The sequence below is a fragment of the Geotrypetes seraphini genome, chromosome 10 (assembly GCF_902459505.1).
Source record: "Geotrypetes seraphini chromosome 10, aGeoSer1.1, whole genome shotgun sequence".
Classification (NCBI taxonomy): domain Eukaryota; kingdom Metazoa; phylum Chordata; class Amphibia; order Gymnophiona; family Dermophiidae; genus Geotrypetes; species Geotrypetes seraphini.
The window spans coordinates 73,866,050-73,893,221 of NC_047093.1; the positions used below are offsets into that span (position 1 = coordinate 73,866,050).

General features: G+C 41.1%; 1 protein-coding gene across 2 annotated transcripts in view; it reads left to right on the forward strand.

Moving 5' to 3' along the window:
• Positions 1-26,194, forward strand: part of GOLGA1 (golgin A1) — a 135,787-nt gene extending 109,593 nt beyond the window's left edge. For both annotated transcript variants that reach the window (XM_033962133.1, XM_033962132.1), the window contains exons 19-24: positions 545-705; positions 11,539-11,697; positions 13,143-13,202; positions 13,908-14,078; positions 14,858-14,944; positions 23,330-26,194. In XM_033962133.1, coding sequence (XP_033818024.1) covers positions 545-705; positions 11,539-11,697; positions 13,143-13,202; positions 13,908-14,078; positions 14,858-14,944; positions 23,330-23,410 — 719 coding nt within the window. In that variant the 3' untranslated portion in view covers positions 23,411-26,194. The remainder of the gene's footprint in view (positions 1-544; positions 706-11,538; positions 11,698-13,142; positions 13,203-13,907; positions 14,079-14,857; positions 14,945-23,329) is intronic.
• Positions 26,195-27,172: the final 978 nt, after the last annotated feature.

Here is a 27,172-nt window from a genome sequence, read left to right on the forward strand (position 1 = left end):
GCAAAATTTGTTTACCCCTAAGATGCTCGCCCAAGGAGCAAGTCAGACTGCTTGGGTGCACTCCTTTGGCACACACCACCATTGCATTAACGATACAACCAGCTTCATTAAATAAAGGTCTAATGGGTTTGCAGATGTGATGTCTGGCTTGCGAGCAGAGCCAATATTAGACAGCCAAATAGCAGGGAGAGACAAAGACCCTCTTCTAAAAAAGAAACAAAGAACAATCACACCAAGGTAAACTTATAAGCAAGAAAACAAAGTTAACATAAAGCATACAATACAATACAAATTAGTTGGAGAAGGTTGCCCCTACCCCCCCTATACAGAGGGAGAAATGAGTGAATATTGTGTAAATACTTGGGGAAATGATTATATATTACAGAATTTATTTGGAGATGCTTCAAGGGTTTTTGGATTTAGCATTTCGTCAAAAGAGCAGATATAAATAACCTGAAGGATGAAGAAAACATGTCCATGCTGGATAATTGCTTGTATCCACCTGCTCAATGTCTTGCCTGTTGCCATTCTTATCTTTACACAGGTCAAGAAGCCGGCTTGTTAAAGATGCAGCAGCTACAGTCTGAATTGGAGGCTTTGAAAAACACAGCAGCCCAGAGAGAAGCTATACTGGATAAGCAAGTCGGTGCTATAAAGCTGCAGCTACAGGAGCAGCAGGAATTGCTGAGGAACAAGGAAACAAATGTAAGCGACCTCCAGAATTGCAGACCAAACATTTGTCTAAAAACTGACCTGTCTGTGTAAAAAAAAACAACTAATAAAACTTGATGTACCCATAAGTATGCATTAGAGAATGACACGGGGAAAAAAATTTGTCCCCATCCCCACGACCACCATTCCTATCCCCGCCCCGTCCCCGCAACCACTGTCCCCACCCCTTCCCTGAGACCACTGTCCCCACCCCGTCCTCGCGACTACTATCCCCACAGCATCCATACAAGCCTCAGTACTGCAAGTTGCGTCAGAGGAGAAGTTTCCGCCCACACACACGCGACTGCAGGCAGGATTGGCCGGCTTCAGCGAGTTACTTTACTAACGCAACGCAAAGGTAAGGAGGAGGGTGGGAGATAGATTCGGTAGGTAGAAAGGAGGGAGGGGGCCACGCGCGATTGGTGACCGCATGCATTCCCTCCCTTAACTGCGAGGACAAGGCCATTCACCGTTCCACAGTGCGTTGGATAGCCTTGTCCCCGTGCCCACAGTGAGCACTTTTTCCCCCTCCACCGTTTCAGCAGGTTGCCTTCCACTCAACCAGTTTTTGACCCATTCTGTCACTTTGGGGCCCATCCCAAGAGTACTCAGTTTATTTATTAGACACCTGTGTGGAACACTGTCAAGGCTTTGCTAAAATCTAAATACACCACATCTAGTGCACACCCTCTATTCAATTCTCTGGTCACCCAATCAAAGAAATTGATCAGATATTTCTGTCAAGATTTGCCTCTATTTATTTATTTATTCATTTTTTTAGCCCGTCCTCCCCAGAAGCTCAGAACGGGTTACAATAAAATAAAGTTAGGTACTTGGAAATTCCCTAACTGTCCTGAAGGCTCACAATCTAGCTAAAGTACTTGAGAAAACAATTATTAAATAATAAAGATATAACAATTCAAATAATAAAAAGAATAACACTAAAGTAAATCAAAACCTCAAAGACCCAAAGCAGTTCAAGCAAGACAGCCAAGGAAGAGGCAGGTCATAGCTGATATTGAAGTCCGCCAGAGCAGAGACAGCCGCAGGCCCAACGGACAGCAGGGCTGACTCATCAGGATCTCTGGTTGTGTGATGTCTCAAGGCCAAGATCAAATGCTGAAGACAAGAAGGCAGGTTGACCACAGCAGATCCACAGATGCCATATCCCGTAGTCTTTATCAAACCATCTCCAGCCCCAGAAGAAAGGCGCACAGCAGGCCCAGGACTCCCGACAGGTGAGGGATCTGTTTATGTTGCACAAACTCATCCTTTTCTACAGTCGCATCACTCTGTAGCCAAACATCTTCATGGACATCAAAGTTGAAAAGCAGCCCATTTTTGCCTCTGGCTTTGGTTACAATGAAATCATAAAAACTGTGAGGATGAGGAATTATTACGTCCTCTTTGATGTACATCAACTGTTCCACACCAGCATATCGGAGCTCGCTGAAGTCGCTCTAGTGAATCCATGTTGCCTCAGGTCCTGTAATCCATAGGATTCCAGAAACCTCACTGTTCTCTGTTTTAAAAGCATTTCCATTAATTTACTTACCACAATAGTGAGACTTACCAGCCTGTAATTCCCTACTTCTTCCTTACTTCCACTTTTTTGGAGAAGGACCACATCCGCCCTTCTCCTGTCCTCTAGAGAATCATTGAAAAGGTCAGCCAACTTAGCCACCAAAACTTCCCTAAGTTCCTTCAGTACCCTTGGTTGTATATCATCCAGCCCCATCACTTTGTCCACCTTTAGATTAGCTAGCTCCTCACAAACACAATCCTCCAAAAATTGATCAGGTCTACCACACCTCCACCTTACTTGTGTTTGTCTTCTGTGGTCCTGCTCCCAGTGCTTCAGCTGTGAACACAGAACAGAAATATTTGTTAAGCAAGACAGCCTTCATCTTTATCAGCTTCTACATATTTCTCCTCTTCACCTATGAGTCTTTCAATGCCACTTTTCCACTTTTTGCTATCATTATGCCTTTAAAATATCTTGTCGCCCCCCCCCCCCCCATTTTACTGTCACCGTTTTCCCATTTGTGTAGACGTATTTAGTAATTCACTTAACTGAGGTCTTATACTCACCTGGGGGCTTTGATTCTAGCCTAAAGCCCTCTTTAGTAGGTTAGCCAGTCTGCTGCTGAAGACTCTTCTTCTCTTCTTTGAAAGATGTACACCATCCCATGGTCCAGGAAGCCAAAATGCTCTACATGACACCATACATGCATTCATCTCCAGGAAGCGAGCTTCTCTGCCTGGGCCTTTACTCTCGACAGGGAGGATCGATGAGAATGCCACCTGTGCACCTGACTGCTTCACCTTCTCTCCCAGAGCCACAAAGTCACTTTTCATATATTCAGAGGGGTACCTAGCAGTGTCGCTAGTTCCAGCATGGATGAACAGCATTGGATAATAGGCATTATGCTTGATGAGTCTTGGCAAGCTTTCTGTAACATCTTGGATTTTGGCACCAGGCAGACAGCATACCTTCCAGGACATCATGTCTGGTCTGCAGATGGATGCTTCTGTACCCCTCAGAAGGGAATCGCCAACCACCACCAGCTTACACCTCTTAGTGGTCACAGATCCAGCAACTTTGTGGTTTCGATCTTTGGTCCTTCCGCTCCACGGGATGCTCCATTTCCTCCACTTCCAGGGCTGCATACCAGTTCTTCAGTTCAAGGCAGGAGGGCAGGTGGAGTTACAGTATCAATCCTGCAGGGTCCCATAATCTGAGTCCAGCTGTCCTCCTTCATCACAGCCTAATCTTCCCCACTTCTGGAAATCTTTGATGACTCATGAAGCATTTCATCGATGTACCTCTCATTCTTACAGATGCTTCTCAGTCTTGCCACCTCCTCTCTCAGTTCCTTTACTTTCTTCATGAGGGATTCAAACTGAAGACAGCTTACATATAGAACCACTCCCTTTGCTTGGGCAATATTTTCTATCTGCATAGAGACAGAAACTGTAACCTTAACAATAGCTTTGGTGTTGCAATGTTTCTCAGCCATACTGTGGTTGCTGAAGTACTTGAACCTGATGGGAAAAAAAAGAAGAAAAAGCACAAAAACTCCTGTCTAAGCAATGCCCTATTCCTAATTGTATGAAGAGCCTATAAATCAAAAGATCAGCCTTGGGATGGGTGGGAGGAATTAACACTAAACATTCTTCAACTGCTCTCTGTGCCCTAATCTGATTTTATGCTCTGAAATGCAATCTAAAATGCTGTCTAGACTAAAACGCTTTTTCTATAAAACCTTAACAGAGACTCTAAAGGCTATACTATTGCCTAAACTGATTTTGCTGAAAAAACCAGAGTACTGAACTAAAAATATAAAAGAGAAGGACAATGAAATAACCTAATGAAACCCAAGTTTACCTTTTCCCAATTTTGAATGCCAGCAGGTAAGAGATTCCAAAATGAGTTTTTCTTCCCTTTCGCAGATCCTCTACTGAGCACCTCTTCAGGTCAAGGAGCAGTTGAGGTCTGGGTTACCTTTTTGTTAGCTGTGCTTCTAAAGTGAAAGTGATATCGGCTACACCTCCTATATGAGTCACTCTGCAGTGATCCTGCTCTGTTAACCTTTCCTTTTAATCAGGCACCATTGTTTAACTGAAAAGGCAACTAAACAAAAGAGTAGTTTCTAACTGCCTAACTTAAGATCTTTAAAAAAAGAGTACTTTGTAGGGCTACTTTTTCTAGCTGTACTTAAACTAATGTTAAATAGTAAACAGAGATTTTCCTCAACTGTGCCCTAATCTGATCTTATCTTATGCTCTGAAATGCAACCAAAAATGTTATCTAGACTAAACCACTTTTTATATAAAACCCTAACAGAAACTCTAAAGGCTGCACTATTGCCTAAACTGACTTTGTTGAAAAAGCAGAGTACTGAACTAAAATGTAAAAGAGAAGGACAAGGAAATAATCTTCTAAAGTTCAAGTTTACCTTTTCCCAAGTTTGAACGCCAGCAGGTAAGATATTCCAAAATGGAGTTTTTCTTCCTTTAGCAGATCCTCATTCAGCACCCTCCTGGAATTCCCCTCTCTTAAAAACTTCCATTTGCAGATAAAAGACAAAGTGCAGCAAGCACAGCAAAGCTCCATGAAACCTCTTGCTCAAACGTGTTCCAGGCATTGATGAGTCCTGCCCCCTTTGACGCACACTTCCTCTTCCTTTTGCTGTGTAGTCAGGACCCGACAGTACCTGGAACATGCTTGAGCGGGAGTCTTCACAGAGCATTGCTGTGCTTGCTGAACATGATCTTTTACCCACAAATGGAAGGTTGAAGAGAGGTGCGGGGAGAGGGTAAGAAAGGGACAGGTAGAGATGCTGCATTGTATATTTGGGGTGAAGTAAAAGAGAAGCAGGGAGGCACTTTGCTTGTGTGTGTGTGTGGGGGGGGGGGGTGCCATGATACGTGATTGTACAGGACACAGTTGTAGCTTGCTGTGTTCCTGGACAAGGATGCTCTATATTTGCCATGATTCAAGAAACATTGCTGTGCTTGCTGTCAGTGGTCCCAAGCCCAGCTCACATACGCTGTCATAGCTTTAATTCTCTAGGGACAGGCTATAGTAGTCCTGAATTTACTCCATTGCATCTTGATAGGCTCCAAGAACAGCAGAGCTTGAAGCTTATTGATTCAAACAGATATGAAAGAAAAGGTAGGGGAAGCCTTTAAGGTCTGAAACCTGAAAACCCCAAGATGAACTCAGCCAGGATGGATTGGCAAGAACCAGTTGCAGTTGGGTAACATACTCTGAGAGTTTGCAGTACTTGTGAAAAAGAATATTTTATTTATAAAATTTCTACCCCACTTAAACCTAAGTGATTTACAAATAAAAATATCTAACACATAGCTACTTGCACTAATACAGACTTTCAGGTACTTGGCCTAAGTCACATCATCAGATCTCAGCAAAGGCTTGCAAAAATAAATGTATGAATATTCAGCAATAGAACAGTTCTCTTGTGAGGGATCCCTACCAATACTTTTACAATTAGTTCTATGAATTCAAGCATCTATTTTCATCATGCAGCAATCCTAGCAGGGAAAAGAAAGACTAGATCAGGGGTGTCCAACCTTTTGGCTTCCCTGGGCCACATTGGCCGAAAAAAATGTTTCTGGGGCCACGCAAACGCTGCAGCAAGACCGAGGAGGGAGCCGGTAAGATGGTAAACACCCAGGGGCAGCAGAGGAAAACACTGCATTGCCCTCGCCCAGGGCCGCTCAAAATACTTACTTGGGCCGCATGCGGCCCTCGGGCCACAGGTTGGACACCCCTGGACTAGATAGTGTAAACTGACAACTAAAATGCTGTAATATATTTGAATATAAACCTATTTGAGTATAAACCATTGTTCAAGTTGGTTGGAAACTCGAACATCGAGGCCAAAAGAATTGCCAGAATGGACTCTCTCTCCCACATGATTGGGCAAGAGATTCCGTTCTGTGAATTCAAATAATAGACGAGGAAAAGCCATGTAAGAACAAATAGTTTATTGGCAAAGCTTCCATAGCCTGGGAAGAGCAGGCCCTCAGAATTTCAGTGCTTTTTCAAAGAGCGAAAACAAGGCAAACAGATTTATACCCTAGGTGACATCATTTGTAATAATTATCATGCTTTAGAATACAATGGCACAGTTGATCACATGACTTCTTTCCAAAATGCCTTACGTCAGTGTTAACATTAAAAGTCCATTCTGTTAAGTTTTTAAACCCAACAGGTGGCAGTGTTTCACTTGTCTTCTTAAATCAGTTTTGATCTTTGACCTTTCCAAGTATCAATCATGTCAGTTACAAAGCCTTACTTCCTGCAGACACATCTTAAACTTCTGTATGACCTTCAAAGTGTAGTATTATATTTTCTAATCTATAAGAAACAGATTCTCTGTAAAACACCCAAATTTCCTGTTCCTCTGAGAACCTTATCCCCATGGATGTATGTGAACAATGGTACATAAATCTATGTCTCTTAAGAGTCACAAAATCAACCTTCTGAACTTCCTAGCATTAGCTGAAATATAGAATCAGCAATTTAAATCTTTCAATCCTTAATTACAATTGCCTCAGACTGTGTCACTATAGATCCATCTGAGTCCCACATCTTTAATAGACACCTTATTTTAATTCATTCTCAACCTCAATTTTCTGTGACACCTTATCCATCGCACCTGTAAATTTCAGAAATTCCTCAATACCATGAAAGTAGCTTCCCCACCCCAAAAAGGGGGGAAAGCTGTTAACTCTCGAATGTAAATGTGGATGTGAGGAGTTCTCAAGTATAAGGTAACTTTCTCCCTCCCACATGACAGGGCATTTCTTACTGCACACTCCCTCCACTTCCTGTGGTTACTGGCATTTATTTTGGTATGCTCCACTCTACCCCCCCAGCTACTGTGTGTTTTTATTCGCAGGTCCTATCTTTGGCTGCCACTTCTGTGTCCCCCCCCCCCCCCCGCTGGGAAGGTATCAGCTGTCAATTCACCATTCTTACGTACAGCATTGTGCTGAGTTGTTAGAAAGCCTTGAACCAGGAGAGGTCCGGGCTGCTAAAACCAAAATCACTGAAGATCTTGGACATTTGATCAAAGTCTACTAGGTCAAAAGCGCTGCTTAGGTCAAATTGGATTACGAATTGCACTGAGACCCTGGCTTAGTAGTTCTTTTGCCCTATAATTACTAACACTGCGACTACTGTCTCAGTGCTGTGATTTTTCCTGAATCCAGATTGTGAAGGGTGGAGGATATTGAAATGTTGTAAATAGCATTCGAGTTGGTCATGTGACATTCCCTCCCATCATTTAATGAGTAGGGGGATGGAAGCTAATGGCCCGAAACAACTGAGGGAAGAAAAGTCATTAGCCAAATTCAAAGATTTATTAAAAAACCTTCTTATTTAAAGATGCCTTCAATGGTTAAAACTTCTAAGAGGCTCTAATATCTTCCTTTTTCCCTGTCCTTCTGTGTTAACCTTTAACTGTCCTCTTTTCTATCACAATTGTAGTTCTCCCCTTATCCTTTTGTATCTAATTAGTCATGTTAGTCCTTGTCTATGTTAGTAATATTTTACCCATCATCCCCATATTTTATTGTACATCGCTTTGAATCTCAAAAATGCAATTTTAATCAAAATTTTTTTTAAACTTGATCAAAGGGATTGAGTTTTGGGTTCTTAGGAATGGGAGTTAAGATAATTCCTCCTCCTGATTTGGGGGAGGAAAAGGCCAGTTTTTAGGTTTATGTTAAGTAATTGGGTTATTTTTTCCTATATGTTGTTGGGGTGGTTGCTTTGATCAGGTAAGTTAATAATAATAATAATAACTTTATTCTTCTGTACCGCCATAGTCAGACGGACTTCTAGGCAGTTCACACCAAAGAGAGCTGGGAACAATCAGTGAATTACAATGTACACATTATAAGATTGTAAGATTATAAGAGTATGACATGTTATACAAGAATAGATATAATACATGTTATACAAGAATAGATATAATACAATTGTTAGTATTTTTAGTGTAGCTTCTGTTTAGGAGATAAATCTATCGAACAATGCAGTTTTAATTTCTTTCCTGAGGTTCTGTTCTGGACTTGTCATCAATAAAATATTATTTGACATAATTTCTTTCCCGAAGGCGCCGTAAGTCAACCTAGTTCCATTAATGTAGTTGCCTAACCAAGACTGCTGTTTAGTTGCGTGATACATGAGAGTTCTATCTGAGAAGGATTTGTATTTACAGCCAGTGATGCTCAGGTATGCAAAAAGGTTACAATTTCTGATTGTCCTTGTTGGACTATATAGCGCAAAATGAGATAGAAGATAAGTGGGAGCTAGTCCCCAGACCAGTTAGAAACAAATACAGGCAAATTTGAACATTATTCGTGCCTCTATAGTCAGCCAGTGCAGCAGCTTGTAGTAGGGACTAACATAATTGCATTTCTTCAATCCAAATATCAAGCGGACAGCCGTGTTCTGAACTATTCTTAATTTTCTCACTGTTTTTTTAGGTATGCCCAGATAAACGATATTGCAATACCAAAGACTGCACCAATAGTCTAAATGATAAAGGGTCAAAGTAATTTTTAATGGTCCTTAATTTCCACAGTGCAAAAAAGCACTTCTTCACCACTATATTTGTGTGTTCAGCCATGGTCAGGTGTGTGTCTAGTGTGACTCCTAATATTTTTATGGGTTTTGAAATCGGGTAGTCATGATCTTTTAGATGTAGTGATGTTCTAGTAATTTTATCTTTTGGGCTTGCTTAGAAAACTTTTGTCTTTTCTGTGTTTAGTTTCAATTTAAAGTTGGTTGTCCAATGTTCGATTTTGGTCATAATATTTGAATTATATTCTAGAGTTTTGTTTGTTAAGCTATTCAAGGGGATTAGAATAGAAATATCATCAGCATATATATAGTAGTTTAAATTTAACTTTTGCAGTAGGTGTCCTATGGATGATATATAGATGTTTAATAATGTAGGTGATAGTGAGGAGCTCTGGGGTACCCCTGAGGGGTTTTTCCAGGAGTTAGAGTAAGTCCCATCACTAACCACCAGGGCAGAATTAATCAATAGGCCAAGTAGGCACGTGCCTAGGGCCTGAAATGGTCAGGGGGGCCTGATGAAGGAGGGCATCAACATTGCTTTTTCCAAACAGCGATTGGCCCCTCCAGCATCGATCGTCAATGCGAGCCCCCCCTCCCCCCATCGACGGAAAGTAAGACAAGCAAGCAACGTGGGTAAGAAAGGCAATGGGAACTGTAATTGTGCAAGCGGTGCTGCTTGCCCAAAGCTTCCCTCTGATGCAGCTTCCTGTTTCCGCCTGGGCGCATGGTGGGACGGGCCAGGGGGCCCAGTGTACTTGAGTGCCTAGGGGCCCTTGATGAATTAATCCTGCCCTGCTAACCACTCGGTATGTTCTTTTTGTTAGGAAACCCTGAAACCAGTTCCTAACTCTTCCTGTAAGTCCCATTGTTTCTAGGCAGTGTAACAATATTTTGTGATCAACTAGATCAAAAGCACTACTGAAGTCTAGTTGTAAAATCAGTGCGCTTGTGCCTTTACCAAAAAAAACGTAGAGGTGATTGAGAATCGAGGCTAAAACTGTCTCAGTGCTAAAACCTTTTCTAAATTCTGATTGGTGTTCACTAAGAATGTTAAATTTGTCTAGATAATTCACTAATTCCAAGTTGACCAGTCCTTTCAGTAGTTTGGTGAATAAGGGGATACTCGCTATGGGCCTGTAGTTGGTCTTCAGGGCTATTGAGTTCTTCTGATCTTTTGGGATAGGTGTGATTAGTAGGTGCCCCATTTCCTCATGGAATGTCCCTTTGGTAAGAGTAGTTGTTAGCCAATTGAATAAATCCCTTTTAAAATCGAATATTGCATCTTCCAGGATTTTGGAGGGACATTTGTCCAGCAAGCAGTTTGGGTAGTGTATTTGTTGAACAGTGTTAGAAATTGATGCCAATTTGGGAGCTCGAAATGATCCCAGAGCATGTCTGGGCTCCTGTTCTTGGAATCCGAATTGGAATTCAAAGTCAGATGTAGACAAAGGTATAGCTGCTCTTAAATCTAAGATTTTATTATTGAAAAAGTTGGCGAGAGTTTCTGCCGATGGGATATTCTCATTATCCTTTTGCAGAATCCGGGTAGTATCTGTTAGCCTATTTACCAGTTTAAACAGTTCTTTGCTATTTGTTTTGGATGTTTTGTGTTTTCTGTGTGTAGTATTTTGAACGTTTCTCTCTTTAATCAGAATTTTATATTTTTTTCATTTTTTGTTTCCAGCATGTTTTGTCTTCGTTTTTGTTTGTTTTATGCCAGATTCTCTCTAGTTTTCTCAGTTCCTGTTTACAGGCTAGTAGTTCTGAATCGTACCAATTGTTTGACACCCTTTCTTTCTTTTTGTAAGTTTGGAATGGTGCTATTTGATCTAACACTTCCTTGGGCAGGTGTCGAGGCTGCCCACCTTACCTGAGGCTTTGGAGTATTTTAGGTGAAACTGTTTTATGTCTTTGGATGTAATCTCTTCAAAATCATTCCAAAATCTATCTGCTGGTATTTCCACAGGACCACATTTTGGATTTGTAGGTACTTGGAGGGCCTCAGAAAAAAATAGTTCAAGTTTCAAGTTTATTAAATTTTTACTATACCGACTATCAGCAAATATCTAGCCGGTTTACAAGTTAAAATAAGATAAAAAAATAAAATTTATACAATATATAAAATAATTGAAAAGAAAAAGAAGGGGGATTGTGAACATTTAGACTTTAACTGGACATACTGGAAAGTGATGGTAGGGAAAAGAAGTGGAAGGGGAAAAAAATACATAGTTAAAAAAAAAAAAAAAATTGGGAAGGATGAAACATAAGGAATGGGATCGCTTCCTAAAAGCGGTTGTGGTATTGAAGAATAAATTATATTTAGGAGCAGGAGAACACGTCTTGGAATAAGAAAGTTTTTAGTTTGGCCTTAAATTTATCAACTGATGTCTCGTGACGAATGTGGGATGGCAATGAGTTCCATAGAGTAGGAGCGACTATGGAAAAGTTAGTCCTTCTCGTATAGAAGAAATCTTTGATTGTGGGAACAGATAGTAGGTTTTGATCGGCTGATCTGAGGGTCCGTGATGAGCAGTAAGGGATGAGAAGTTTATCTAGAAAAGAAGGTTGGCGGAATGTCTTATTAAAGAAATGACAATTTTGCCTGAGGTAAAACTCTTTATAGTTTATAAATCTTTCCTTTAGCATGGTCAGTTTTCATCTTGTCCTATTAGCTTTAATTGAGTTCTTTCTCCTCCCTTATGCTGTAGCTTGCAACTCTAGAAGAAGAGTTAAAAGTTTTGAATGAGCGCTTATATCCTTCAAATCCTGGAGGAAAAGAACAAAATGGAGAGGTGACAGCTACAGACATTGCCCATTTGCAGATGGAAAACCGAGAACTAGAGCGGCAGCTAGCAGAGAAAAACAAGGCGAGTATTTTGCTGATGAGAGGATGGATAGTAGCCCTCAGATCTCACTGCAGAAGAATGCATTTCACTGAAATTTCTTGAAACTGACTATCCCAGTATTCAAATGGCCTATAGCTACAGTATTCACTGTCCTAATTGTTCTTCTAAACCCATTTATTTTTAGTACAAGGCACCTGTGACTTTATAGAATATACACAGGGACTCTGTCATCCACAATGTCATAGAAAAGGCCAGACCAAGGTGGAGATTAGAGACTGACTTGGGAGGCAGTCTGACGAAACACACATTTTTTGCATGATATTAAATGATACAGTATCTGTAACGTGACCATTTATTTTTTTCATCAAAAGGGGACATCTATTAATTGTCAGCCCCACCCCCCAGTCCCGCCCCCAATTTCTTCCATTCATTTTTCATGTACACATATCTTATTAATTCATAATGGTAACCATAAAATTAAAAAAAAACTACAAAGCACACTATACACAGAGAAAATGTTAATTATCAAGGATGTCAAGGCAAATGACTTTCAAATATGCAATGTCACCTCAGTAACTAAAGAAAAATAGACAAATATAGTGCAAAATATAGACAGCAGATATAAATTCTCAAAACTGACACGTTTTGATCACTAAATTAAAAATAAAATCATTTTTCCTACCTTTGTTGTCTTGTGATTTCATGAGTCTCTGGTTGCGTTTCCTTCTGTCTGTGTATCCTTTCTTTTGTTTCTTTCTTTCTGCACTCAGGCCCAACAATTGTCCCTTTCTATTCCCTCCCTCCTTCCTTCCTTCCTTCCCATGTCCTTAGTGCCCCAGAGCCTCCTTCCCATGTCCTTAGTGCCCCCAGTGCCTCCATCCTGTGTCCTTAGTGCCCCCAGTGCCTCCATCCTGTGTCCTTAGTGCCCCTTTCTGTGTCTTTAGTGCCCCCAGTGCCTCCTTCCCGTGTCTTTAGTGCCCCCAGTGCCTCCTTCCCATGTCCTTAGTGCCTCTTCCTGTCCTTAGTGCCACCAGTACTTCCTCCCCATGTCTTTAGTGCGATTGGCTGGCCCAGAACGTCTTCTCCGACATCAGAATTGACGTCAGAAAGAAGACTTCCTGTCGGGTTTAGCAGCTGTAGCGGCAGGGCAGTAAGAGCAGCAGACAGGGGGAAAGATGGGGAGGGTTGTTTTTTTTGCGGCAGGGAGGGACAGGAAGTGATCGCCTGTCCTGTTGTCCCCGAGCACAGCTTCGGGACGCTGTCCTTGAAAACGGGACATTTCGGCGTCCCGAAGCTGTCTGTGGGGACAACGGGACAGGTCTGAAAACGGGACCGTCCCGTTCAAAACGGGACGTATGGTCACCTTAAGTATCTGTCAACAAGTATGTTTTTAATGAACAGCTCTTATTGGAATTAATGATGCCAGCCAACAAAAAATTTAATTGGCCTTTATTTTTATGCCCTAGACCATTAAACAACTCCAACAGAGAATGACAGAGCTGAAAAGAACTCTCCAGAAGGAACTGGTAAGTTTCCCCTGCTATCAAGGACTTCATCTGTGAAAACTTGTCTTTCAAACCATGTAGCCATTTATTCCTTGGGGCCCACTACACAGCTGCTAATGGAGAATATGTAAGTGGGATGGGAAAAAGAGGCAGGCAGCCATGGGTCAGCCTTGTGATTTTTATTTGTTCCAATGTTCTATCTCTGTTTATGAAGAGAGACAACAAACTTGGTATTTAAAATCATGCTAAGCATAAATGTTTAATTTAGGAGCCTATTTTCAATTAAATTTAGAAATTGTAATTTTCAGCTGAAAATAGGCTTCTAAATAGCCTGGCCAAATTTACCTCTTGGTGGGAAGATACTTTCAACCCCACAGGTTTTTCCAGTTGACTCCTAAAGTTAGCCAGGCAAATCTTTTGAATATTAATTCTCTAGGGGCTCCTTTTACAAAGGTGCGCTAGCGTTTTTTGCTCACGCACTGGATTAACACGCACTACCTGAAAAACTACCGCCTGCTCAAGAGGAGGTGGTAGCGGCTAGCGTGCACTATTCCATGCGTTAAGGCCCTAACGCACCTTTGTAAAAGGAGCCCTAAATGTTCTGTTAAAAATAATGTTAGTCCACAGTGCAATAAATTACTTCATTATGGTCTTCTTTTAAGAAGAGTATTGCTTTTTAAATATTATTTTGGTTTAAAATTCATTTTTAAATTTTGTTCTTGATAGAAAATAAAACCTGACAGTGAGGTTTATGAAGTCAGGGAGAGGCCGGGTTCTGAGCCTCCTGCTGCCTCCACTACGGTCACAAACAATGCAGATCTGAATGACTCACGAGAGATTAACTTTGAATACCTGAAGCATGTCGTATTAAAGTTCATGTCCTGTCGAGAGGCTGAGGTAAACTAATAGATTTATAAATGTGTATACTGGAAAAGGGAGCCACAAGAAGCTGAAAATACTGTGGAGGAGATGGGGAAGATTGCCAAAGGAGCATTTCAGCCAAACTGACTTTGACTAAGATAAGATGATGAGGATTGTTTGGTTCTTTGGCCTGCATTTATTTTAGGCATCTTAAGTAGGTTTGAAAAGCTGCAACCTCTCCCCCCAAAATACAAATAAATACATGCAGGACCAAAATAAAAAATGACCCTGCATCTAGTGGTTCTTTAATAATAACTCCTTTTGTCGTTCTTTAACTGCCAGTTCCTTACTCTCTCTTTCTCTTATAGCCAGGCTTGCTAGTGATGGTGCTGATGTAGCTAGTGTTTAAATACCAGTTTTCTTTCTGAGGCAGTGCTTTTCTTCTCTTCATATTACAGAAGTGGCATTCTGCCAACTGGAAAAACAAACCTCATGGCCTTGACTTCCACAGTCAAAATGACCATTGAAAATTTATATGTAGTGGCAGGCCAGGGCTACTGCTAACAAGTATCTGTTAATATTGCCGGCTATTGCTGTGGACATAATAGGGGCAGTGAGATTGAACCCTGATTTCTTTGGTTGTTAACCCACTGCTCTAACTACTAGACCACGCCTTCAGTTATGATGGTGACTTTTAGCACTGGACAGAAGACAGAGGTTAATAGGTGAATTTTCACAGAACTGAAACATTTTCAGTGTGTTCTCGAAATGTTTTACTCACCCCCCCCTAAAAAATATATGATTTATTACTACAGGCATTCCAACTTATTAAAGCTGTATCTGTCTTACTAAACTTCTCCCCTGAGGAAGAACATATGCTCAAGGAAACCCTGGAATACAAGGTAAGTTGTACTATTTTTAGTAAGCACACTTTAGTGATCAAGATTTAATTATTTACCCCTACCCAGATAAAATTTTCAGTTGCTATACCTACTGTACCTGTGAAATGGAAAGCTACTTTGGTTGTACCACAGAAAGGTGGTATATCAGGAATCATATAAATACATATGGCAACTGGGCAGAAGAGAGGCATAGCATGAATTATACAAAACAAGGTAAAGACACAGTAAAGCACAGTTTAGTCTCTCAAGTCAGAACATTCAGTATAACTTAGGCAGTAAAGTAGAAGCTCAGCTATCCGGCACCCATGGGGATTGGTGGATACAGGAGAACTGTTTTTCTGGTTAATTGAGTGTGTTAGAAACCTTGTCTAACACAGTCTCAATTCCCCCCCTCCCTCCCGCCCCGAAGCATTAAGCGCGGCAGCAGTTCTGAGCCAGAAAAAGCCCTCCTCCCTCAAGCCCCTTAGTAGCAGAAGAAAGTGGCGGTCCTGAGCTGCAAACCCCCTTGCTCGCTCCCTCCCCTTCTCCCTTCCTTACCAGAAGCGCAGCCGGTCAGCAGGAGACAGCCTCAAAACAGGCTGCTCGTGGCCAGCTTTGGCAGAGCCTTTCCTCTGATGCATCAGAAGTGATGCATTGGAGGAAAGGCCCTGACAGAGCTGGCTGCAAGCAGCCTGTTTAGAGGCTGCCTCCTGCTGACCAGCTGTGCTTAAGGGAAGGAAGGAAGCGAGTGAGCGAGGAGGTTTGAGGCTCGGGACCACCGCCTGCTTCTGACACTAAGGGGCTTGAGGGAGGAGGGCTTTGCGGCTCAGGAGCACTGCTGCACTGGTGCTTTGGGGCAGGAGGGAGGGTTTTTTTCTCAGCTGCTTCAGGGCTTGGGGGCTTGAGGGAGGGGGGATTTGTAGCTCAGGACACTGCCGCACTGGTGCTTCGGGAGGGATGTGGAGTTAGTGGCTCAGGACTGCCGCTGCTTGTAATTCTTCGGGGCTTGAGGGGGGTTTGCAGCTCAGAATTGCTGCCGCTTGTAGTTCTTCAGGGCTTAAGGGAGGGAGGGGGGGTTGTGGCTCAGGACTGCTGCTACTGGTACTTTGGGGGTCATTTTCTTTTTCACTGGTTGATTGAGAGTGCTGATTAACTGAGATTCTATTGTACTATGATGATTTGACATGTACAGCCAGTATTGTAGGGAGTTATATTTCCATTTTGCATCTTTAATGCTAGTTGTGATATGTAATTTTCCACTCAGAATATTTTGTATTCTTAATGTTTTAGCTAGTGAAGGGTTCACTGGGTTTTAGAACACTGCAATAAAATGTCCTGGGTAAACAATACCATCCACAAGCTTCCTGTGCCCTGGATATATTATGTACTGTATATTGGTATTAGATCCCTAGTACAGTATGTGTCAAGTTAGGATAAAAAAGTATTGGAAAAAAAAAAAAGCAATTAAAAATGCATTAAAGTAGGTGTGCCTTTGTTCACTGATCTATGCAACATTCTTTATATTCAAAATAAAAAAAAAAATAGAAGTATTCAAAAAAGCAAATTAGAATCAATCAAAAAGATGTACGTACCTTTTGTCATAGTACATACTAGTGCTGCCTGATTCGCGATTCACTTTGGGTGAATCGATTCAAATCAATTCATTTTTATATAAAACTGAACTCACCGATTCAAGTCGGCCCCCTTGCTAGAGATGTTTTTCCTCTGCCGCTAGACTCTGTCCATCTAATGTAACTTCTGGTTTTGCGAAACAGAAGTTACATCAGAAGCATGGACTTCGTCAAAGGGAGGCTAAAAAGTAGTAGTAAATTTAAAAAAATAGTAATAATGAAAGGTCCAGAGAAGCGTGCGTTTCGTTTCGAGCCATTTTCCGTCCTGGTTTGGTTTCTGATCATCCCCCCCTTTGCGGTAAGAGCGGATTGCGGGGGAGGGGGAGAACGTGTCTGCCCCCCCCCCCCCTCATGGCAAAAGCCCGAGAACCGTGCCAGCGATCGCCCTCCACCTGCAATGGCTACTCCTAGTGAAAATGAAAGTGGAAGGACCCGGGGAGGGGGGCAGCTGAAGATCCCCCTCTCCCCCCGATGCGCAAGGATCTCGCCCGTAGCAAGTGCTGAGCCGACATGTATCGACCGGCACTGATGTCGGCCGGCGGTAATGGCAAAACAAGAGGTGCACGTTGTTGGCTCTGCTGATCCTCTGTTCCCTCTGACATCAATTCCTGTTCCAGGGTAGAGGATCGGCAGAGCCGAAAGTGCGTGCCTGAGCACAGCGGCCCCATGTGTTTTTCTTCTTGTTTTGCTTTACTGCTGCAGATCAGAAGAAACAGCAGGAGAGAACAGATTGAAGCTGAAAGTAACCTGGGGAGAGACAGCTGGCTGGATGGGTAGGGAGAGAGGAGAGACACTGGTTGGAAGGATGAGGAGGGTACCAAGATAGTCAACTCAAAATCTCTTTCAGAAAGCATAGTACCCAACACTTGGAAATCTGCACTCGTCTTCCCAAAACTCAAACAATACAACTCAGATCCTTCTCTCCCCAAAAACTATCACCCTATCGCTAATCTTCCTCTACTCTCCAAAATTACGGAAAAAATCATTCACTCCCAATTAACAGACTTTCTCGAAAAAACTCATGCATTACATCCTTGTCAAACAGGCTTTCGCTCTTCACATTCTACAGAACTATCTTTACTTGGCCTTATTTCAACCATACAATACTACCATGAACACCAAAAATCTGTCATTCTAATCTCTCTAGACCTCTCCTCAGCTTTTGACACTATCGATCATTCTCTTCTTATCTCTAGATTAAAAGATTGCCGCATTTCAGGTTCAGCACTCTCTTGGTTCTTATCTTACTTTCAGGAACGCAGCTCTAAAGTCTGGGTAAAAAACGAAATTTCCTCAACTATATTTCAAACTTTCGGAGTACCACAAGGTTCAATATTATCACCATTATTATTCAATGTATTCCTCTCTCCTCTCCTTACATTAGCCCAATCGATAGGATTTACCATTTTTGCCTATGCAGACGATATTCAACTTCTTCACCCTATTAATACCACTAACACCTCTGACATAAAAGATATAAATAATAAATTGGATAACATAAACGAATGGCTATACACAAATAAACTTTCACTCAACATTGACAAATCTTGTGGGCTACTACTCCCTATTAAAAAATCTGAATCATTACCAGGAACTATCTCTATCAAATCCATCCCACTACATATGGAAACTAAAATTAAACTACTTGGCGTCATCATTGATAGAGATCTCTCTTTTCACGAACATATTAGTTCCGTAGTAAAGGTCTGCTTCTATAAACTCCGCATCATCAGATCATTAATTTCCATTCTAAATACTGACTCTATTACTATATTAACCCACTCTTTAGTAATTTCTCACTTAGACTACTGCAACTCGCTCCTCAATGGCCTTCCGCAAAAAGAATTACGACGCCTTCAACTGATACAAAATACCGCAATAAAACTTATCTACAAAAAAAACAAATACGATCATGTCACTCCTCTCTTAAAGGAAGCCCACTGGCTTCCAATTTCTTATCGTATCACTTACAAAATTATTCTACTTACTTTCAAAATCAAACTCTTACATCAACCTACATTCCTCGATAAACTTCTTATACCTCAAAGTTCCACTCGTACATTAAGATCATCCGACCAAAAACTTCTCTATATTCCATCCCTTAAAGATTTTTATTATATTCGCAAAACAAACTTCGCTATAACAGCCCCTACCTTATGGAACTCACTTCCACAACACCTCCGTGACGAACAACAACTAGTCAAATTCAAGATCAATCTAAAGACTTTCTTATTCCGAGATGCTTTTAATCAAACCTAAAAGCATCTTCTCTCTCTTCCTTCGTCCAGCAAGCTTCCATTATTCCATTATTTTAATGTTCCCCTCCCTTTTGTTCAATCCTCCCCCCCACTCTCTCCTTTTCTTCTATTCAATGTAACTTTTTCCCTTTCCACATTTACTGCCCTCACACTCCAGTTCGTTAAGTCTTTGTCATTTATGTTTAACTTAAGACATCTTTTTGCACATACTGCTACATTTAATTCTTTTTTATAATTTTATTGTAAACCGGCCAGACAATTGTTTGATGGTCGGGATATTAAAAACCAATAAACTTGGAAACTTGGAACTCACACGAGGCAAATTATAGCTTGCTATGGCCCCGAGTTCTTGACCATTGATTTAAAGGCCTTAAAGATTTAGACGTTTTAGGGTGGCCGGAGAGGAAAGCAGGCAAATCAGGTATTCTCTGCTTGTCCTTTACTTGGAAAGGTTTGAAATACAAGGGGATGGACTTGGGGGAGATTATGGAGAGGGGAGATGGACTTGGGGAAGATCATGGAGAGGAGAGATGGGGAGTTGAGAGAGGGGAGATGGGGGAGGGATGAAATAAATAATGGATCTAAAAACAGGAGAGGGAGAGATGATGGATAATGGGATTTAGGGAGGGAAGGAACAGAAGGAGAGAAGTTGGACACAAGGGATGGAGTAGAGGGGTTATAGATACTGGATAGGAGGGTAGTTTGGAAGAGAATGGGAAATGGTGAACCCTGGGGTGGTGGGGAAGGAGGGAGAGATGCAGGATGAAAGGGTAGTTAAGAAAAGGAGCTGGTGAATCTGAGGATGGTGGGGTCCATCGCTGCAGCTGAGGGGATGGAGAGAAAAAAGGAAAGATGCCAAACCTCCGGGGGAGGGAAGGAAAACAGAAGGGGAGGACAGAGATGGAAGATGGATGGTTAGCACGGAGAAAGGAGACCCTGGCAAGCACGTTATCAGAAGACAACCAGAGTGTGGGACCAAACTGATTTAAATAATTACCAGACAACAAAAGGTAGAAAAAATAATTTTACTTTCTGTTTTGAGATTACAATATGTCAGATTTGAAATGTGTATCCTGCCAGAGCTGGTGTTAGACTGCAAATGTGAGCTAGGATTTAACAGAGAAAGGAAAAGTGTTTTTTATTTACACCACAGCGCCAGTGTGGGTAGGAGAGGGCAAAGGGGATGAAGAGGCTATAAAAGGAGTGAAGAGGCTATAAAATAAAACCACTAGGATGTTTTTTTAAAAAATACCCAATTAGGCAGGAAAATCAAATCGAATCGAAAAATCGATTCAATAGGCTGAATCGAATCAAAAAAATTTTTTCCTGAATCGGGCAGCACTAGTACATACTAATGCTGGCCGATTCATGATTCAAATCAAGTCAGTTTGGCTGAGTCAATTTGAATTAATTTGTTTTGAGAAAAAAAAAAATCAGACTCACCGATTTAAGCCTGCTCTTGGGCTTTCCCTCTGCTGGAGTCCGTCTTTTTGATGTAACTTCCTGTTTCGCCCTCACCAACCCCTCGCTGGCACTATCAAGTGTAAACAAAACAAACACTGTTAGGTCCAAGCTCATGCTCACTGTCTAACACCAGCTCTGGCAGGATATTCCCAAAGATTATACATGAGAGAGATTGCCATACAATGGAAGCAGTGTAAGCAAATTTATCTTATGCATATTCATCATGGATATCTTGAAAACCAGATCGATTAGGTGTGTCCTTAGGACTGGGCTGAGAACCCCTGCTTTAAAAGAATTAAAAAGTACTCTGGGGGAGACGGGGGAGATACGTTGACTGTTAAGTTTGAGATTACTCCATAAACATCAAGAAGGAAGCCACTTCTGAAGGAAAGCCATGTGGTTTGCAAAAACCACTTAGGGCAGTGCTGCTCAAACCTCTCCTAAAGATATGCCTAGCCAGTAGGGTTTTCAGGATTACGACAGTGAGTATGGATGAGAGAGAAAATTTCATACAGTGAATCTTTGATATGTACAGATTTGTCACGTGTGTTTTTATTGTAGAAATCATATGAATCTGGTTGGCTAGATGTGCCTTTAGGGGAGTGTTGAAAAGTACTGGTTTGGGGGATACTGAATGCATGTCAGAAAAGGGTTTGCGATCTAATGGGATCAAAGAGGATTTTTTTGGTCTCAGTGCTGTGGAATATTTGGGGGGTAAAAGAAACACAGCACCTCACCATGCTAATACCATCCACAGAGTAAAGCCTGGTAGTGGCGGCAACTTGTGGGGATGCTCCAGTCTGCTGTAGACTTGGGGCTGGTAAGAAGATTCACCTTTCTGCAGGACATTGATCTAATTCCTTTTGAAATCGCCAGGGTAATACTAGTTAAAAACTATTGGAAGTCAGAAAATGCTTTGATCCAAAAAAGTAAACTGACCTCAATTCAAAATAGTAACCTAACCATGGACCATGACCAACAATTTCTAAGTCACTCAGAAACGTGAAACTCTTCAAGGGGGGACCGCACCCCCCTAGTGATGAACCAGAGTTTGCCTTCCAGTCATTGCAACTATTTCAATGCTGGTCACGCTCCAAGAGTGGTTACAAAAATAAATAAATAAAGATTTACAGTCTTTCAAATACTTGTGTGAAGGTTCTTTCTTTCTTTCTTATATTGCCAAATGAACATCACTTTGAAATGAATAAGTTATGATATAATGACTTAGCTTTATGAAGGGTTAGGGGTCTCTACGTGGCCCCGTTTCGATTTCTTCTTCAGGAGACCCTATCATAAATGTAGTAAGAGTCCTTTTCAATGCTTGTAAAGTTTTTTGACTGGCAGTTGAAATCTTTTGTACCGACAGCGTTCTTCGACGATGTTACTACATCACGAAGTCAAAAAACTTTACAAGCATTGAAAAGGACTCTTACTACATTTATGATAGGGTCTCCTGAAGAAGAAATCGAAACGGGGCCATGTAGAGACCCCTAACCCTTCATAAAGCTAAGTCATTATATCATAACTTATTCATTTCAAAGTGATGTTCGTTTGACAATATAAGAAAGAAAGAAAGAACCTTCACACAAGTATTTGAAAGACTGTAAATCTTTATTTATTTATTTTTGTAACCACTCTTGGAGCGTGACCAGCATTGAAATAGTTGCAATGACTGGAAGGCAAACTCTGGTTCATCACTAGGGGGGTGCGGTCCCCCCTTGAAGAGTTTCACATTTCTGAGTGACTTAGAAATTGTTGGTCATGGTCCATGGTTAGGTTACTATTTTGAATGTGAGGTCAGTTTACTTTTTTGGACATTGATCTAAAGCAGGGTTGTCCAACCTGCGGCCCCGTGAAGTATTTTGTGCGGCCCCGGTTGAAGGCGATGCAGTGTTTTCCTCTCCTGCCCTCGGGTGTTTTCCATCTTGCCGGCTCCCTCCTCTGTCTTGCTGCAGCATTTGCGCAGCCCCAGAAACATTTTTTTCGGCCAATGCGGCCCAGGGAAGCCAAAAGGTTGGATACCCCTGATCTAAAGCAAAGGCAACAATAATGTCTCAGGAAGGAGAAAAGTGAGTGTCCTCAAGTGCGAGGGAGTCTTAACCTTTAGGCAGGACAAGACAGTTGCCGTGGTGAACTGCAAAGAGCAGCACACTTTAATATTTAATAAAAGTATGATATCTAATTATATGTTTTTGTAGGATTGTTGTAGAATGATCACGCTTGTTGAGTTTAATAATCAAAATAATGGGAGGTGAGCTGGAGGCCTGAAATTTAATTAAAGGGGGCACGAGGTTGAAGGTTCACATGACCTTGCTTGAGTGGCTTAGTCAAAGCCAGATCTCAGTTGCAAGATTTGAAGACTACAGTCCATAGATGATCCCCAGCCAACTTAAGCTATATTGCAAAGACAAATGGAGAACAAACTGCACCAGCTTGTTATGAAAGGCTGATGGATGCTTATCTTAAGCAATACATGGCTGTTAATGCAGCAAAAAGGACTTCTACCAAATATTAAGTCAGTGGGTGTGAAGACTTATACAGTCAAGCATTTATGATTTTTTTAATTCTAATTTTTTGAATATTTTTATAATTGTGTACATTAAAATGTATAAATCAGTGAAACAAACTGTTAATTTGATGTATTTTGAATTGTGCTTTTAATCAGTGTGTGAACTATACAAGCGTGTGATTTTTTACAAGGCACTATATAATTAGAATTAGCTATATTTTTCTTTGTTGAACCAGTTTTTCTCCTTCATTTTCTTCCATTTCATTGGAACAAAGCCAGGTATTGTGACTCACCTTTTGCAGCTCCTTTTAGAGATTTCCTGATAATTTTAGTAGATGCTCCCACCCTCTCTTTTATCTGGTCATTGCAGCCACCATCTATTGCCCATACCAGTGTTACCTTCCTTAACAGCCCCCACGCCCATCCAAGGAGGCTGCACCATTTTGGAGTTTCAACATAATGCTAGTGAATTGTTATGGATGTTGCAGTGGTCAGTATTATAAGCATTGCTTCTCATGAAGGGTTATATCCTTTTACATTGCAGATGTCCTGGTTTGGATCTAAGCCTGCTCCGAAAGGTATTATACGCCCATCAGTTTCCAGCCCAAGGATGCCATGGTCTTAAAAAAAGAAAATGGCGTCTCCTTAGATAACTATTTTGTTTTCTGTGAAAAGAGCACTAAACACATGCAACTAAGCATGTGATTTATTCACTGTCATTGCAGTATTTTGTACAAGTTTTTGGAAAGACTGTTTACAAATGTACAAAAGAAAGTACTGCTGAGCATCCTTCACTCGAAATAGAAACATTGTTCCCTAAGTGTGGTTATATAAAAACAAGTACATTGTGCTCAGTAAAGATTCTCCTTATATATTTTGTATTATGTAAAACAAACTTTAATATTAGTCAATGCTTTCATCCACACTGACCACAAATCATTGGGTTTTCAGGATATGCACAATAAATATACATGAAATAATCATATAAACTTTATTTAATGTACTGTATATTCATTCTGGATAGCCTGACAACCTGATTGGTTGGTTGTGTACTCAGGACTCAGTTGAGAACCTGTGGTTCAGTGCACTGGCTAACTGTATCTCAAGAGATGAGCTAACGTGATGAACCTTGGAAGGGTTATCTCCAGCAAGACTACCACGTCCAGTACAAGGAGAAATTTGGGTATTGGAGGGAGGAGGAAGTAATTGGTTTGCACAGTCTAGGTTTATCTCCATTACTTGGAAGACAAGTTTTGAAGGGTTTTGGAATGTAGATTTCATAAATCTCTCACAAGCAGATTTTAGATAAAAGGTAGATAGAAGTCCCTACATGTACAGAGGGGAGGGTGCAGCAATTTTAGACAATTGCATGAGGGGGAGGGTATAGAAAGTCCTCTATAGCGATGTGGGAACAGCTTTATAAAAGTACTGCTCCCTCTGCAAAGGGCCCTGATCTCACTATTGGCAGCCCCCCTTCTTCCTGTAATAAAGGCCCTTGCATGCACATGACTGCCTAAAACCTGGCAACTCCACTGCTTAGGATCCCTACGGGGAGGAGGGACACAAAAGTGGTATATAAATACCTAGAATAAAATAAGGAGGTTCAAACACACACTGCTCCTGGTGCCCCTGGGCAAGTCACTTGGTCTCCCATTGTCCCAGGTATATTAGCTAGATTGTGAGCCCACCGGGACAGACAGGGAAAAATGCTTGAGTACCATGTAAACTGTTCTGAGCTCCTGTGGGAGAATGGTATAGAAAATTGAATGAATGAATTGCTGACCATTTCTTATATAAAAACACAGGACTGTTTTGCCATAGGAACCACCAGCCCCCTTTTATTTAAAAAGTTTATATTTTTATCCCTTTAGAACATACTTTTTGACTAAATACTGTATGCTTTTGTCTGTACATAGAAGATTCAGTACTTGCTTAGCTTGTAAATTACCTGAGCAGCAACATTTTATGGCTTGTGTGAATCATTCATCTTAACTTAAAAAAAAAAAAAAAATACTTGCTACAATACTGTATGCAGAATTGGTCATTTTTATATAACAGCACGAGGGCTGGCCCTGTGATTACAGACTTGAGGGATTTGGATTTATATCCTGGCTTGATCCCTGGATACTCCATGAATGTGATTTGCTTAGAACCAGATCAGACCACCCTTGAAATCTAACATATGTCATTGAGGGTGCACTTCAGAAAAGGCACACCTGAAGCAAGGAAGCGATGGAAGTGCAAGATATAAGGGGAGAAAACAGGGAGAAATATATATTTTTGTAATGCAAATGGTAGTTCCTGTGAGCATCGGGAGCAGCGCATTCAGCTGCCAGCCTGTGCTAAAAACCACTTCTGCAGTTTTGTAAAAGGGGGATTTAAGAAAGTGTATTTTGTCTGCAGGCAGGATCCTTCATTTTTAACTCCCCACAACTAGGATTTTTTTTTTTTTTTTTGGCTTGTTAACTGATTTTTTTCCTCTTCAAATATTTTAACACTTAAATATGCAGAATTTGTGACAGGTTGGATTCCTTCTTTAGTACTGAGCTGCCCGCTCAAGACCCCGTTCCCCCATGCATGATTTCTAAGCCCTGTTTCCTTTATTTCTTCCCACTGTCCTTTGCCAGCAGATGTTTCTGGCTACCAAAGCAAAACACCAATGTCTGTCCTGAAATTAGAGGTTTTTAACATTTTCCCCTCCCATTGCTGATAATTCATAACTAAATGAATAGTCTGTGCTGCATGCTATTATAACAAAAAGATAGTAGGAATATTAACTTATTTTATGTGCACAATTGTAAAATTTATATTTTTAGTTGACCTGAAATTCACCATTCACAATGCTGACTTATTTCTGCCTGTCAAAATGGATTAATATGGCAACTCTAATTACTTTTATTTAAGTTTGTTAAACTAGTTTACAGATGATTGCTTTTTGAAGCTACAGGCTGCTGTTAATTCCTTAAAGTATTTGAATTAACATTCTCTCTTCAAGAAACTCGCAAACCTCTATCTACTACTACTTATCATTTCTATAGCGCTGAAAAGCATATGCAGCACTGAACACTTGACATGTAACAGACCATCCCTTCTCCGAAGAGCTTACAATCTAATTTGGACAGACACAGGACTTATAGGGGTTGGGGAGTTTCTTGCAAAGAGAATGATAGGATGGCCATCGGTAATTTTACAATGAGTGGGAGTTGAAAGCAGCCTTGAAAAAGTGGGCTTTTAGCTTGAATTTGAATATTGATAGAGATGGAGCCTGATATAATGACCCTATCCGTACCACTTGCTCTGTCCTAATTAGATTGTGAGCTGTTCCGAGCAGGGACCGTCTGTTACAGGGATCTCAAAGTCCCTCCTTGAGGGCCGCAATCCAGTCGGGTTTCAGGATTTCCCCAATGAATATGCATGAGATCTATGTGCATGCACTGCTTTCAATGCATATTCATTGGGGAAATCCTGAAAACCCGACTGGATTGTGGCCCTCAAGGAGGGACTTTGAGATCCCTGGTCTGTTACATGTCAAATGTAAAGTGTTGCATATGTCTTTCAGCGCTATAGAAATGATAAATAGTAGTAGTAGTATTTTTATACAGGCTAGTTCAGACTCCAGGGATATTGGGCTAGATGTACCATTGGTTTAACCCAGGGGTGTCAGAGTCCCTCCTCGAGGGCTGCAATCCAGTCGGGTTTTCAGGATTTCCCCAATGAATATGCATGAGATCTATTAGCATACAATGAAAGCAGTGCATGCAAATAGATCTCATGCATATTCATTGGGGAAACACTGAAAACCCGACTGGATTGCGGCTCTCGAGGAGGGACTTTGACACCCTTGGTCTAACCCAGTATGACTTTCTTAATATCTAGGCTGTGCAACACTTTTTCTGCTCCTGCAGTTTATGCAAAAGGACTCAATATTTTGCTTTACATTAAAGCAGTCAGCGAATGTGTGTCAAATTCTGTCTTGCATGCACTTTCCCAAGTAGCGCATGGTTTTGTGCAGTTGACATTTGCTTCAGCAGATGAGTGCTGCTTATTCAGGCTTTGGTTTCTCGCTTCTTGCTGTTTAACAAACTAAGGAAAATGGTGTGTGCTTAAAAATAATAGCAGCTAATATTTACTTTTGTAACTGTCATATGATATAAACCTCAAGAACAAGAACACATCGGTTGTTTTCTTGCCGCTTGCTTAGCACTACATAGCAAATAAAACCCACATTCCATCTTAATAATAGTTTGATTTAGCATTTTTAGCTGAGTACCAGTAGTTTTTAGCTGATGACTTGCTCTGAAGGATCTAACCTACTTTACAGCTGCTGTTCTAGATTGTACACATCTAAACAGCTGTAGCATTTTTTAAATTTTTGTGTGTCCATAAG